Source organism: Bufo bufo, chromosome 1, assembly GCF_905171765.1.
Source record: "Bufo bufo chromosome 1, aBufBuf1.1, whole genome shotgun sequence".
In the NCBI taxonomy this organism is placed as follows: domain Eukaryota; kingdom Metazoa; phylum Chordata; class Amphibia; order Anura; family Bufonidae; genus Bufo; species Bufo bufo.
The window spans coordinates 607122302-607137617 of record NC_053389.1 but is presented as its reverse complement, the minus strand read 5'-3'; the positions used below and the strand labels follow the sequence as shown (position 1 = coordinate 607137617).

At 46.3% G+C, this 15316-nt stretch overlaps 1 protein-coding gene across 3 annotated transcripts in view; it reads left to right on the top strand.

Moving 5' to 3' along the window:
* LOC120985594 overlaps window positions 1–15316 on the top strand; it is a 47077-nt gene that overhangs the window by 24643 nt on the left and 7118 nt on the right. For all 3 annotated transcript variants that reach the window (XM_040413613.1, XM_040413612.1, XM_040413614.1), the window contains exons 10-11: window positions 11628–11739; window positions 14674–14786. In XM_040413613.1, the coding sequence (XP_040269547.1) occupies window positions 11628–11739; window positions 14674–14786 (225 nt within the window). The remainder of the gene's footprint in view (window positions 1–11627; window positions 11740–14673; window positions 14787–15316) is intronic.

The window sequence follows — 15316 nt, the reverse complement described above, 5'->3', positions numbered from 1 at the left end:
ACTGACAAACATAATAGTCAATCAAATAAAAAATAGATCTCCCCCTTTTTTTGTTATACATACTGCTCTTCTTAAAGTAGCTCCATTGGGCAAAATATGGGCCATCCAATAAAATGTCTTCATTTAGAGGATATTCTTTGCACATCAAAGGGCTTCTGTGATAAGGAACATCGTTAGTAAACTGTCTGGCTTTACACCTTAATCAGTGTGAGGAAACTTATAGGCCATACATGCTCCTCTGGAATTCTGGGAGGGAAGGGATGCAAATGAGCTCTTAACAAGCTCAAGCCTTGAGACATAACTTGGATATTAAATAAGCCAGCACCTCATCTGCAGACAGCTGTTTCGGGGTGATTGCCCCTCAACAGTGCAGAGCAGAGAGTGCTGGCTTAACTAGGTGAGAGGCCTGTGTCCAGGTAAGGGGGGAACTAAATCTCCTTAAGCCAGTACTCTCTGCTCTGCACTGATGAGGGGCAATCACCCCGAAACAGCTGTCTGCAGCTGAGGTGCTGGCTTATTTAATATCAAAGTTATGTCTTAAGAGCTGAACATTGACTTATAGGATAGCTGCCTTACATCTGGTTGCATTAGAGGCAGAGCTTGTTCATAGCTCATTTGCATCTTTTCCCTGTCTGACTTTAAACAGGCTAATGTTAGCTGAAGCTAACAGTCTTTGTTCCTTCCTCCTATGTGCCTCTGTTTTTGTGAAAAATGAACTTTTATATTATGCAAATGAGCCTCTAGGGGCAAAGGAGGCGTGGCCACTACTCCCTGAGACTCCGTTCTTCCTCTTCTGGCCATGCGCCCATCATGTTAATTGACAGGGCCAGGCAGGATGACATGAACACTGCCTGGCCCTGTCAATCAACATGATGAGGGCGCAGCCAGAGGAAGGAGAATTAGAGGCTCATTTGCATAAAATAAAAGTTTATTTTTCACAAATACGGAGGCACATAGAGTATTAGGCCGCATAGAATGAAGGAGGTAATTTGCTGCAGGTGTTATCAATTTTGTAGTCTCCAAAAGAAAGTTATGCCCCATACAAATATTTCAAAGCTGCTTCTTTCACCAGATTATTGATAATTATGGTGGTACTGTATGGGTCAAGATTATTTCTTATGGGCAAGATCAACAAGCTTCATCGTGAGTTAGATATCCAATTTCTATCCTATAAGGACCACACTACCATAACATCTATCACTATGTTCTCACTGAGTGACCGAAGGGAACTAGAGTTCCTCTATACAATAGCAGCCGGATAGATCCGCAATCTGATAGAATCCAATTAACCGGCTGTGTTCCTCAAATTCACAACCAAAGTAGCCAGGCAACCAAATGTGTCCTACCCAAAAAGAGGCCGTTCGCCCTAGATAAAAGGATGGAGATATTGTTTTAAGATAAATGTCAACCTCTAATGGGGTATAAAAGATCACACCATACAGGAGCCGCTTGTGGCGTCCACGTGTGTTTGCCAATGGACACGCCGCTTCGATAGCATGCCATAACAAGATGTGTTAGCTGAGTGGGTAGCGTAGACAAAGGGTGCCTACTATTTATACAGCACACACTTAAAAGTGGTAAAGTCTTTGATCGGCGAAATAGATGTCAGTTACTGATATCTGTACACAGGGGAGGTCTTATCAGTGATCGATAGCATTTTCTGTGTAAGTGTGTATACAGTCACAGATAACACCTCCCCTATGTACAGCTATCTGTGACTAACAGCTATCTCTGTATATACACTTACACATAGAATGCTATCACTGATAGCTGTACACAGGGGAGGTGTTATCAGTAGTGATTGATAGCATTCTCTCTGTAAGTGTGTATACAGTCACAGATAGCTGTACATAGGGGAGGTGTTATCAGTGATTGATAGCATTCTCTGTACAACTGTATATACCGAGATAGCTGTTAGTCACTAATAACACCTCCACCGTGTACAATGAAATCAGAAATGGCAGAGATATAAATGTATAAGTTTCAAGTGTTTCATCTTTTTCCACAAAATATATCACTCTGCTCAGCTTCTGGCATATTATAACATGCAGTCTGCAGATTGCACTACATTTCGTGTTGACAGGTCCTCTTTAACCCCTTCATGGCATATAATGTAATGGTCACTGATGGCTGGGCCCTGCTGTATCTGCCGACATCCCTGTAAAAGCCGATGCCGGTGGATTAAACCCCTTCTATACCACAGTCAGTGCTGACTTCGGCATAGATGGTGTTTGCGGCGCTGCGGTCACCGGGATCTCATTTTGTTTTAAAAAAGCTTTTATTGTGTGAAACTTAAATTTAAAAAAAGTATACATATTAGGTATTGCCGCATCTGTAACAACCAGCTCTATATAAAAAATATCACATGACCTAACCCCTAAGGTGAACATCGTAAAACAAATAAAATAGAAACTGTGGAAAAAAAATAAATAAATGTTTCTCGCCCAGTTTCCTTGGGGGACACAGAAGACCTTGGGTATAGCTCATCTCCATAGGAGGCGTGACACTAAGTGAAGACTGTTAAGCCCCTCCTCCACAGCTATACCCTCAGCCTGGAGAGAGAGACTGCCAGTTTTTTGCTTAGTGTCCAAGGAGGCAAGACACTCCCTGCTCTGCAGGGCTGGTTTCTCCTTGTTTAAATTTTAGATTTTTACTTTTTTCTTTTCTTTTTGTTCCAGATCATCAGGGATAACAGAGACGCACTAGACCTCTCTGTTCTCCCGGGGTTGAGCTGCGCCAGTGCCGGTCACCCGCACTGCTGCCTCCCCCACAGAAGACAAGGTGGATCAGGGCAGCCCAGCTCCCCTACATCCCGCCAGCGCAAGGGTCGCCCGCACGCCAAGTCCCTCTTCCAGCGTCCTGCCACTACTGTGCCAGTAGCTGAAGGGGCGACCCTGCTGGAATGGACCGAGGGTGAAGACGGCTGTGTTAAGAGAGAGGCTTCTCCAGCCCTACGTCCCTCACCCCCCCACCCTGGTCTCCTGCGTGCCTGACCCCCATATTGGGCCTCTAGTCCCCTGCTGGATCTATGCTGGCCCCTGGGGTGCCGCAGAGCGGCAATCTCCTTCTGCCTTACCCCCCCCCCCCTGCCTGGCTCCCATAGACATGCAGCCAGTGGCTGTCTCCACAGCCAGCTACAGAAGCGGCAACATAGTTTATTTCTCTATCAGCACAGGCACCCGGTCTCTGGGTCCCCCCCTACATCTCCTACCGGAGTGTTGCTCCAGGCCTGAGGCTCCTGACGGCTGTGGAGTAAGGCCTCGCCTCCGGCCGACATTGGTATTCCGGTGCGGCCGGGCGCCGCAAAAATCTTAGCCCAGGCTCCGCGGCCTGCTAGGCCGCCATTCCGGGTCCCTGACTTTTCCGGCCGGCGGGGTGGGCTCCCGCGGCCGTCAAGCCGCCATTCCGAGCCCCTGACTCTTCCGGCCGGCGGGGTGGGCTCCCGCGGCCGGCAAGCCGCCATTCTGGGCCCCTGACTCTTCCGGCCGGCGGGGTGGGCTCCCGCGGCCGGCAAGCCGCCATTCTGGGCCCCTGACTCTTCCGGCCGGCGGGGTGGGCTCCCGCGGCCGGCTTTGGGCTTGACTTCTAGGCCCAGCAGGCCCCGGCCGACCGTCGGTGCCGGTCGGTGGGGCTCCGCAAATTTTGGCCCAGGCTTCGCGGCCTGCTGGGCCGCAATTCCGACCGGCCCGCGGGGTGGGCACCCGCGGCCGGTTTGATGCGCCACTCCGCCTCAGGTCCCGGCAGTACATACCGGGCGCCGCAAATTTAGACCCCGGCTTCACGGCCTACTAGGCCGCAAAATTCCGGCCTCTGGTGGAGGGGGCGGGAACTTCTCCAGGCGCGAATTTTTCCCGCCGGGAGGTTCCTCCGCCCCCAGGGGATCGCAGCGCCGCCCTCCAGGCCGGATCCATGTTGACCCTTTGGGTACAGGCCGGATCCCAATGGGCCTGTATGGCTGGCCCCCCTTTTTCCTTTTTCCTGACTATCTGTGCCCCTATATGGTGGCCCCCTTTAGCCTCAGAGAGGCTGTGTTTTTAATAAAAAAAATAAAAAAGAAATAATAATAAATACATATACATATATATATATATATATATATATATATATATATATATATATATAATAATAATAATAACAGATTTCTTTTGGACTGCGCAGGACGCTGCAGCCTCATCAGTAGTTCTGCATGTCTGCATGCCCTCTTTCCACAGGCGGCATAGTGTTGCGCTCCCAACCTGCGTCGCTGCTAAGGCATTTCCCCTTTTAGGCGGTTTTCCTGCCCTCTTCCAGGATACGGCGCTGGCCAAGTGCATGCGGCCCTTCCGTAGGCAGCATTCATCATCTCTCCAGTTATGGTGCCTGCCATGTGCATCCCCCCCCCTCCTAGGCGGGATACTGCACTCTCCCTGGCTGCCGGCTGGCCATGTGCATGACCCCCTTTTAGGCGGAATACAGCACCTTCACCGGATACGGTGCTGGCCATGTGCACGACCCCCTTCCATAGGCGGAATGCTGCACTCTCTATGGATTTGCTGCCGGCCATGTGCACGACCCCCTTCTCTAGGCGGAACGCTGCACTCTCGCTGGATTCACTGCCGGCCATGTGCGTGACCCCCTTCCATGGGCGGAACGCAGCGCTCTCACTGGATTCGCTGTCGGCCATGCGCGTGACCCCCTTCCATGGGCGGAACGCAGCGCTCTCACTGGATTAGTTGCCGATCATGTGCATGACCCCCCTTTTTAGGCGGAATACTGCACTCTCACCGGATACGGTACTGGCTATGTGCACGACCCCCTTCCATAGGCGGAACGCTGCACTCTCTCTGATGGGCTATGATGTACTTATGTACTATGTTACTATGCTGCACTCTCACTGGTTTCGCTGCCAGCCATAGGCATGACTCAGGCAGCATACATACATCCCTCTGTCTGTGGTTGTTTTCTCGCAGGTACGTTACTGGCCATGTGCATGTACCCCATACATGGCGGGGTGCTTGCACTCTCGCTGGATCCGCTGTCGGCCATATGCATGACCCCTCTTCCGTGGGCGGTGTACGCACTCTCGCTGGATTCGCTGCCTGCCATGGGCATGCCTTCCTTCCTCAGGTGACATACACACATTCTCACTGACAGTGTTTGTCTCTCACCAGTACGTTGCTGGCCATGTGTATGACTCCCATACATGGCGGGTGCACGCACTCTCCCTGGATGAGATGCTGGCCATGTGCATTACCCCCCCTTTTTTTCTGGGCGGCATGCTACACTCTCACCGGATACCTTGCTGGCCATGAGCATGGCCCTCTAACATGGGTGGAACGCTTGCACTCCCATTGGATACGGTGCTGGCCTTGTGCGTGACCACCCCACAGTCCATGGGCAGAATTTGGCACGCTCATGAGATTCACGGCTGTCCTTGTATGGCTGTGCTGGACTTGTACATGTCCCCCTTCATTGGCAGAGTAGTTGCACTCTCGCTAAGTCAGTGTTGGGTGTATTATTGCACACTCACTTAATGCTAGGATAACCCTGTGCATGTTCCCCTTTCACTAGGTGGACCTCCTGCGTTCCTGCTGGATTATAGGGTATGTCCTGCTTCTCTGAAGTAGGTACGGCCTTAGGCATCACTCCCTTTTGGGACCGGCCTTTGCACTCTTGCCGACTGCAGTTTGCCAGATACAATTTCCCCCCTTTCGGGGCGGACTGCTTGCGTTCCATCGCATGCTATACTAGGCTTGTGCATAACTCCCTTGCAGGTTGCACTTTGCAATTACGTACATGCTGTGGCACTCTGTGGCGAGCCCTCTTTTTCGCTGAATTAACCTTTTTGCAGTGAGCGGACGTTCTTGTGCGTTGTTTGGGCCGTGTATGCCTTCTCCTCCTGTAGGTGGGTTGGCCTTCTCACTGCTTACGGGCTGCTCGTACGTATGCCTCATCTGCTTCCTGCGGCATACTTTTGTTTTCTTGGGATACGATGCTTGCCGCAAGCCTTGCACTCGTCTCTAAGGAGTTCATTCTGTCCACCTGACCCGGACGGGCTCTACTTGCTCTATGCTGCACGGAGCTGGGTGGTACTCCTTCATTTAGTTGGCCCTTCATCCCAGGGAGTGTTCGTGGTTCCTAGATGCGTGCCCATTCGTCCTTCCGCGGTATTGCTTCCCTGCGCTAGTGGTCACATGGTCGAGAGTGCTGTTGTCTGGAGCGCCCCTCGAATTCTTCGTTGGCTCTGGCAGGACTGCGGTTCCCTTGCCTGCTCAAATTTCCTCCTCTTCGGATGTAGTGTGGTATGAGTCCTTCCTCTTGGCGCCTCTACGCTTCAGTCTGATCTGCTACCAGGTGCGGGCTGCTTTTCTCGGGAAGGTCACCCAAATTCTCTTGGGTGCTCGATTACCCAGGTCGGAGGACCTCCACCTTGGGTTCTTCAGGGTATTCGCCTTCTGCGAGGCGGTGAACCGGGCATCTCACAGTGTAGCAGGGTTCTGCTTTTGAGCTGTCCTATGGCTTCCCTGTTGCCCACTCCTCCGTTCGGTTGGAGGGTGTTATGCCGGCCTCTGTCTCGACTACCTTATCTCGCTGGCTCTGTTTGGCTCCCGCTCGGTACAGATCACTCCGATGTGGCTTCTGTCCCGCCAGACTTCAGAGGCTGTTCCTTCACTGTCCTCCCCTCTGGGGAGAGCATGGTTGTTCATGTGGATGGTTCCGGTGTTCCTTTTGGCCTCGTACTGTCTCCCTTGTTCACACTGGCTGTATTAGCTGTGCCTATTTACCGAGTCTACCGCGTTCTGTCCTCCGGCTGAGTGCAGATTGCGTGGTCCATTCTAAGACAATGGTCCTGCTGTAGACTTACCTTCTCGGTAACTTGGGGGGACTACCTTTCGGTCCAGATTGTCCTTTGATCTCCCACACCGGGACTGTAGAACATGGCTACATCAGCATGGACTTTAGCCTGTCTTGTCCTGGCATCTGGCGGATACTGGGCGGACCCTTTGGTTCCGTTCCGTCTGTCCTTCTGCTCCCCCACTCGGGTGGATACGGGACAACGTTGCTCGGGGGCCGACGGGACCAGTTTTGTCGACTTCTGCCCATGTTACTGGTCTGCGCCTGATCACATTGGGTTTTCGCCGGCTTGCCAGGCGACTCCAGCGGGTTCGCTATTGTCCGCTCCTGGCTGTATTTTCGTCCAGGATCTGTCGTAAGACTTATGGTTTTTTTGTCTGGGGTTCTGTGGGAAGCTGTGCATTTCCCATTCTGACTTTTTCTCTCCCCATGGTTCTGTCTTTTTTCCAGTCCGGCCTGGACCTGGGACTGGGATTCCTTTACTTGAGGTGTCAAGTGTCAGCGCTGTTCTTCCTCTTCCAGCGTTCCCCGGCCCTCTGGGCCTGTCAAGACCTTCTTACTCGAAATGGCTCTTGGGTTCCTCTGTACTGTCCTTCGGTACCGCCCTGGGAACTACATACTGAGCTCTCGGCGCTCCAATCTTTTCCTTGGAGCCGTTACAGAAGTTCTCTCTACCCCGCCTGTCCTGTACGGTTGTGTTTCCGTATCAGTCGTGTCTCTGACGGGTGCCTGAATGGCCCCTTTTTGTTCTGAGCCTTCTGTCTTTTCCCAGGACAGGGCTGTTTCTACATCCCGTTCCTTCCTTCTGAAGGTGGTGTTGCCTTTCGCTTCAACACTTCACCAATTTGGACGTTGTTTGGGCCTTGCCGGTTTTACTTGGAGATCTCCGACTCTTGTCGACGTTCGGTCTCTTGGGTTTCCTGGAGGTCCGCGCTTAGAGTTGACGGACTCTAGGGTGGTTTTCCTCCGCTTTATCAGATTGGCTATTGCTGAGGTTACCGCACCGAGGGCAGGATTCTGCCTTTGCTGTCACCGTTCATTTCACCAGAGCGGTCGGTGCCTCCTGGGCTGGAGGCATTGGGCTTCGGCCATGCATTTGAGCAAGGCGGCCACAGGTCTTCCTTGCACGCTTTACAGAGTTCTACAGGGTGCATACTCTGGCTTCGGCGTATGCTGCCTTGGTCCGCCTGGGTCTGCAGGCGGCGGTTCCTTGATGCCTTCGGGTGCTTCGCCTTGGAGCTGTGGTCCCTCCCCTTTTGGACTGCTTTTGAACGTCCCAAGGTCTTCTGTGTCCCCCAAGGAAACTGGGCGAGAAAACGAGATTTTTGTAGAACTTACCAGTAAAATCTCTTTCTCGCTCTTTCCTTGGGGGACACAGCACCCACCCATTCATTGTTTTTCTCTACACGGTTTCCGAGTTTGTGTTACCCGTTGGGTAGTTGGCTTGTTGGTTCCTTGTTGGACTTTGCCTTTTCTCACTGCTTGGACACGCAACTGGCAGTCTCTCTCTCTCCAGGCTGAGGGTATAGCTGTGGAGGAGGGGCTTAACAGCTTTCACTTAGTGTCACGCCTCCTATGGAGATGAGCTATACCCAAGGTCTTCTGTGTCCCCCAAGGAAAGAGCGAGAAAGAGATTTTACTGGTAAGTTATACAAAAATCTCGTTTTTTCACCTTACATCACAAAAAGTTCAACACCAAGCGATCAAAATGTCATATGCACCCCAAAATAGTACTAATCAAACCGTCACCTCATCCTGCAAAAAAAGAGACGCTACATAAGACAATCGGCCAAATAATAGAAAAAAAAAAACTATGGCTCTGACTTTAAAGACCCTAAGGCTACGTCTACACGACGACATTTGTCGCGCGACAGGGCACAACTGCACTGCAACATTTTGTCGCGCAACAATTTTTATAATGGCAGTCTATGGTGTCGCACTGCAACATGCAACATACTAAGACGCAACAGTCGCAGAAAAATCCATCTCGACTGGATTTTCTGCGACTGTTGCATTGCAGTCGCAGCATGTTGCAGTGCGACACCATAGACTGCCATTATAAAAATTGTCGCGCGACATTAGTGCAACAAAATGTCGCACGACAAATGTCGTCGTGTAGACGTAGCCTTAAACATTATTTTGTTTCAAAAATGCTTTTATTGTGTAAAACTTAAATAAGAATAAGTATACATATTAGGTATTTCCACCTCTGTAATGATCTGCTCTATAAAAATATCAAATGACCTACCCCCACAGGTGAACGCTGTAAAATAACTAAATAAAAACTCTACCAAAACAACCAGTTTTTTGGTCACCTTGCCCTATAAAATGTAATATTGAATGATCAAAAAAATCATATGTACCCAAAAATGGTACCAATAGAAGTCAACTCTTCCTGCAAAAAACGAGCCCCTACACAAGACTATCGGCAGAAAAATAAAAATATATGGCGTTCAGAAAATGGAGCCACAAAAACATAATTGTTTTTCAGACATGCTTTATTATGTAAAACTGAAACAAACAAAGAAAGTAGACATATTTGATATTATGGTGTTCGTAACAACCCGCTCTATGAACATGATGTAACCTGTCAGATGAACATTGTAAAAAACAGAAAATGAAAACTGTGCCAGAACAGCCATTTTTTGGTTATCTTGCCTCACAAAAAACGTAATATAGAGCGATCATAAATCATATGTACCCCAAAATAATACCAATAAAACTGTCACCTTATCCCGTAGTTTCCAAAATGGGGTCACTTTTGGGGAGTTTCTACTGTAGGGGTGCATCAGGGGGGCTTCAAATGTGACAGTCTTTAAAAAACAGTCCAGCAAAATCTGCCTTCCAAAAACCATATGGCGCTCCTTTTCTTCTGTGGCCTGCCGTGTGCCCTTACAGCATTTTACCACCACATATGGGGTGTTTCTGTAAACTGCAGAATCAGAGTAGTAGATATTGAACTTTGTTTGGCTGTTAACCCTTGATGGATGTGTTACAGAAAATTATGGATCAAAATGGAAAATTTGCCAAAAAAGTGAAATTTAGAAATTTCATCTCCATTTTTCTTTAAAGAGGACCTTTCACTTGTATAAACTATGTGAACTGAGTATGCTGCCATATAGAGCGGCGCCCGGGGATCTCACTGCACTTACTATTATCCCCGGGCGCCGCTCCGTTCTCCCGTTATCTTAAGGAGCAAAGGTACCGGAGCCTATAACGGGAGAACGGAGCGGCGCCCGGGGATAATAGTAAGTGCAGTGAGATCCCCGGGTGCCGCTCTATATGGCAGCATACTCAGTTCACATAGTTTATACAAGTGAAAGGTCCACTTTAATTCTTGTGGAACACCTAAAGGGTTAACAAAGTTTGTAAAATCAGTTTTAAATAACTTGAGGTGTGTAGTTTCTAAAATGGGGTCATTTATGGGTGGTTTCTACTATCTAAGCCCCACAAAGTGACTTCATAACTGAAGTGGTCCTTAAAAAGTGGGTTTTGGAAATTTTTCTTAATTTTATAAGAATTGCTTCTAAAATTCTAAGCCTTCTAACGTCCTAAATAAAATGATATTTTCAAAATGATGCCAACATAAAGTCGACATATGGGGAATGTTAGGTATAAATATTTTGAGGTATCACTTTGTTTTAAAAGCAAAGAAATAGATTTTTAAAAATTTGTGGTGAATTTGGGATTTTTTTTTTTTAATAAAGGTGAAATATATTGACTCAAATTTGGGACTCAGGTAGTGGTCAGCCGGCACTCTGTCAAAGAGGCGTGGTGCACGTGTCCGAGATCACAATCCCACATGTTTTAGAAGAAGAGACCGGCACTCACTTGGTCTTTTGCAAATTAAATCCTTTATTCGTCACATATAAGGTGCAATTTTCTGTGACGCACGTTTCGACTCCAATCCGAGCCTTTCTCAAACAGATATGGCATACACATGATACAAAATACACAATTTAAATAGACCGCCTGGGCGGAAGTGACATCAAGTAACCATGGTGATCAATTAAACAAAATGAAGCAAAAACAGAAACACGTGAAGAAACAGACCAACTGCAGCAGCATCGATCAAGGCTGGGTTACTAAACCATTGCAGCCTTGATCGATGCTGCTGCAGTTGGGCTGTTTCTTCACGTGTTTCTGTTTTTGCTTCATTTTGTTTAATTGATCACCATGGTTACTTGATGTCACTTCCGCCCAGGCGGTCTATTTAAATTGTGTATTTTGTATCATGTGTAAGGCTCGGATTGGAGCCGAAACGCACGTCACAGAAAATTGCACCTTATATGTGACGAATAAAGGATTTAATTCGCAAAAGACCAAGCAAGTGCCGGTCTCTTCTAATTCAAATTTGGGACTGTCATGAAGTACAATCTCAGAATGACTTGGATAAGTAAAAGTATTCAAAGTTATTACCACATAACATGACACATGTCAGATTTCCAAAAAATGGCCTGGGCAGGAAGGTGAAGACTGCCCTGGAGCAGGGTTAAACTAGCCTATTGTTATATTTCAGAAACAAGTGAATTGTGACCAAAGTTGTTGAGTGTAAATAGACTATGCCTTCAGTCTCTTACTAATCCTTCTATTATTATGTTACATTTTCTACCCTGTGTCTCATTTTCAGTTACATTCTTGTTCATCCTTTACATAACTTACCATCACGTGTGTTTTTTCTCTGCCGTTGCCATTTATGTCTGTTATGTGTATATGAAGTTGTCATGTATTCATTGTTGGCACATAATAGAAATGATTACATTCTCACTACTTTTCTCTCATATAAATGGAAGATTCCCATGCTGTGGGAAAGCTTACCCGTGTGATAGTTGTCATGATGAAGCTGAAACCCATGAAATGGATCTGGCTTCGCGCATGTTATGTGGTTATTGTGCTAAGGAACAGGTGAGGCTTTGCATAATCCAAGCGGCTTGCGGCTTCCTATTTGCACCATGGAATTTGTTGCCACAAATAATGTTTATGCCAAAATCAAAGATGCAGTCAGTGAAAAACAGACATTCGCTAATTACTGGGCATATTTACAATAGCCAATGATAACTAACATTCAGGGGCCTTAAAGAAGTATTTGCATCTGGGAAATTTATGGCATATGGATAGATAATGCCATAAATGTCTGATAGGTGTCAGTCACATCTCTGGGACCTGTTTCTATCTCAAGAACACGGCCCTGCTGTGAAAGAAGGGCACCCACCTATGCGTGGCATTCTCTCCATTCACCACTGTGGGACTTCTGAAAATTGCCATGCGAGCATGCTCCACTATTTGCGGAAGTCCCATAGTAGTGAATAGAAAGGAGTCTGTGCATGCACAACTTGCTTTCCATTCACTTAGGGCCCCTTTTCTTGTGATAAGAGCAGGTCCCAAAAGTGAAGCCCATAACTATTGAACATTTACAACATATTCTATCAATACACCATAAATGTCTCAGAAGGGAATACCCCTTTAACTTAGGTATTCCTTTAACAAATAGTTTATTTTGTTTTTGTTTTTTTATGTGCAGGCAGTAATGTAATTTTAATATGCAATGTTTAAAGTCTGCTAACGGGTCAAAAGAAAACTAGAACAAAAATATAATTTATTACATTTATTTTTTATTAATTATAAGGAAAATAACGCTACAAAAGGAAAAGTACAATGAACACAATTTGTGGTATCTTCATATTTTTACCCGAATAATAAAGATATGCCATCTGTTAAAGGGAACAACTTTAAAAAAATGGTGTAAAAAGTCTGTTAAGTTCTGCATAAACCAAGTTATTTTGAAAGGGGTCCTGTCACCTCTCTTGACATGTCTGTTTTAACATGTTCCAGACCACCTTATAACTATATATACGGAGGTCAGGGACTTTTAAATATGGCGCCTGCTCGCTAGTGCAGCTGGCGCCATAGCCACCAGGTACATGCAGTTTTAAAAAGCAGCCACCCAGGGCTATGCAATTGACGATAAGGTTGATTGCATACATTTAACCTCCCTAGATGCTGTGGTTAAAGGGATTCTGTCATCAAGATTTTCGATATGGAGCTGTTTATATCATCCTCTCAGTCTCCATTATCTAATTAAAAATATACTAGTTTTACCCCCACCTGTCCTTTCATTTTGGATAAAAATCGGTATTATTAATATGCTAATTACCTTACTAGCGTGCCCAAGGGGCTGTCCCTCCGGCCGTTTGTGCCCAGTCACGCCCCTTATCTCGTAGCCCAGCGCCGCCCCACTGCTAATTATGCACTCCTACGAGATAAAGGGAGCAGCTGTGCACAAACTGCCGGAGGGACAGCCCCTTGGGCACGCTAGTAAGGTAATTAGCATAATAATAAAACCGATTTTTATCCAAAATGAAAGGACAGGTGGGGGTAAAACTAGTATATTTTTATTTAGATAATGGAGACTGAGAGGATGATATGAACAGCTCCATATCGAAAATCTTGATGACAGAATCCCTTTAAATGTGACCGTGGCATCTGTGAGGATGAAAACCGGGAGCGCACGGTCCTTGCCTTGCATCGGCTCCCCTAGCTCGGATTGGGGGCGGGGGGTGATTGTAGTGTGCAGCAGCCTCGGTCCTCCTGAGTGACACCAGGCTGCCACCGATTAGCTTCTATGGGGCTCCATAGGAACTTGGTGTAATTCTTATTCATTGCTTCTCTCATAGACTCTAATCTAATCATTGCTTTAACTAAAAAAGTCTAAATGGTCACTTTACTTTCCCCAAAAAATTGAATAAAAAGTAATCAAAAAGTCATACATACCCCAAAATGGTTTCAATAAAAAGTATAGATCGCCCCACAAAAAATTATCTCTTGCAGACACAAATACACGTACAAGTAAAAACGTTATGAGGGTCATATTATGGCGATGCAAATAAAATACATTTATTTTTTTTCTTCTTTTTTTTTTTTTTTATATATATTTTTTTTTTTCAGTATTAAAAGGCAATAAAACTATACATATGTGGAATTGTTGTAATCGTACTGACCCACAAAATGAAACTAACAGGTCAGTTTTACCACATAGGAAACACTGTAAAAACAGAACACATAAAACTGTGGTGGAATTTTTTATAATTTCACCCCATTTGGAATGTAAATGGTTCCATTAGAAAGTACAACTTGTCCTACAAAAAACAAGCCCTCATACGGCAATGTGAATGGAAGAAATTAATGAATTCTTTAACAACTGGATGGTATTGTTGTCAAAGGGATGTGTCCCGAACACAATCTGCTACGGTCAGCATTGGTTAGACAATGTTAGACTGTGAGGAGGAATAACAGAGGAATAGACCCAAAAAAGTTTCCGGTAAAAGATGTTCCAGAATTGTTATATTATGGGGACTACAAGTATTTACTAGGACAGACATGTCAGGAGACCTGGAAGGTCCTGTTTAAAAGTGTACATCACTCCCTTAGAAAAAGGCTTCAAATGAGGAAAAAAATCCTTTGGCTGCTGAAGGGGTTAATATTGATTTATTTTAGAAGTAGAAGGTTATACAATAATAAAATGCTGTACAAAATGGTTGAATGGAATGCCAGTCCACATAGACAAATGAAAGCTGTGCTTTTGACAGCATTATACTGGCTATGCACGTGACGTACCATACACTTGGACTGTTGGCGCCTGCAGGTTTATTTCACTAGAGAGAAGCGGTTCTGGTAGTGATTATCTGTCGGGGAAACAAAGGATGCAGCAAGTTTAGCTTGAAGATGATTGCTCCTTCTTCCTCCCATCTTCTTTCCATTCCATTTTGTGTGCAGTTCTTTCATACTTTCTCACTCCTCCATGTCTTTATAAAGTGTTTAACTTGTGTCTGTCTCATGCAGCCATACAGTAACGGGAAGGCCTGCATTTCATGTGGGAACATGATGACTAGGAACATTCACGCAATACACTGGGAAGGAGGGAAGGGCTGCAGAAATAAAATAAAGATGTCAAGGTATGGTTCGTGGCAAGGAATCCATGCATGTAAACGCCAAAGTATATGCTGTGCATCAAGCTGTACACTGGTAACCCGTGTATTTTTCAGTATTTATCTCTGGCAAAGTAAAATTTAGGAACAGATATTGTTTGCATATAGCGGTATTCATAGTGACACTGATCTTGGTTAGTCACGTAGTCTGACAGAAGTGAAGGTGCTGCTTTTCCTTATTTCTCAGGAGGTATGTCGGGTTATAACACCTTCCAGATTAATTTTTGTAAATGCCTAGTAAAGCAGTGAGTAGCAAGTAAGTTTGCCAAGATCATGCACATCGTCTGTTATTAGCAGGTAAAGGGGTTGTCTGGTTTCTTATATTAATGACCTGTCAATCAATATCGGGTCGGTGGGGTCTGACTCCAGATACTCCTGCTGATCAGTTGTTTGAAGAGACTGCAGTGCTTGTACGAGCGCAGTGTCCCCTTCACTCTTTATCTGCGCAGCGTTATATTGCAGCTTCTCTGTCCCACTCACTTCTATGGGAAGGAGCA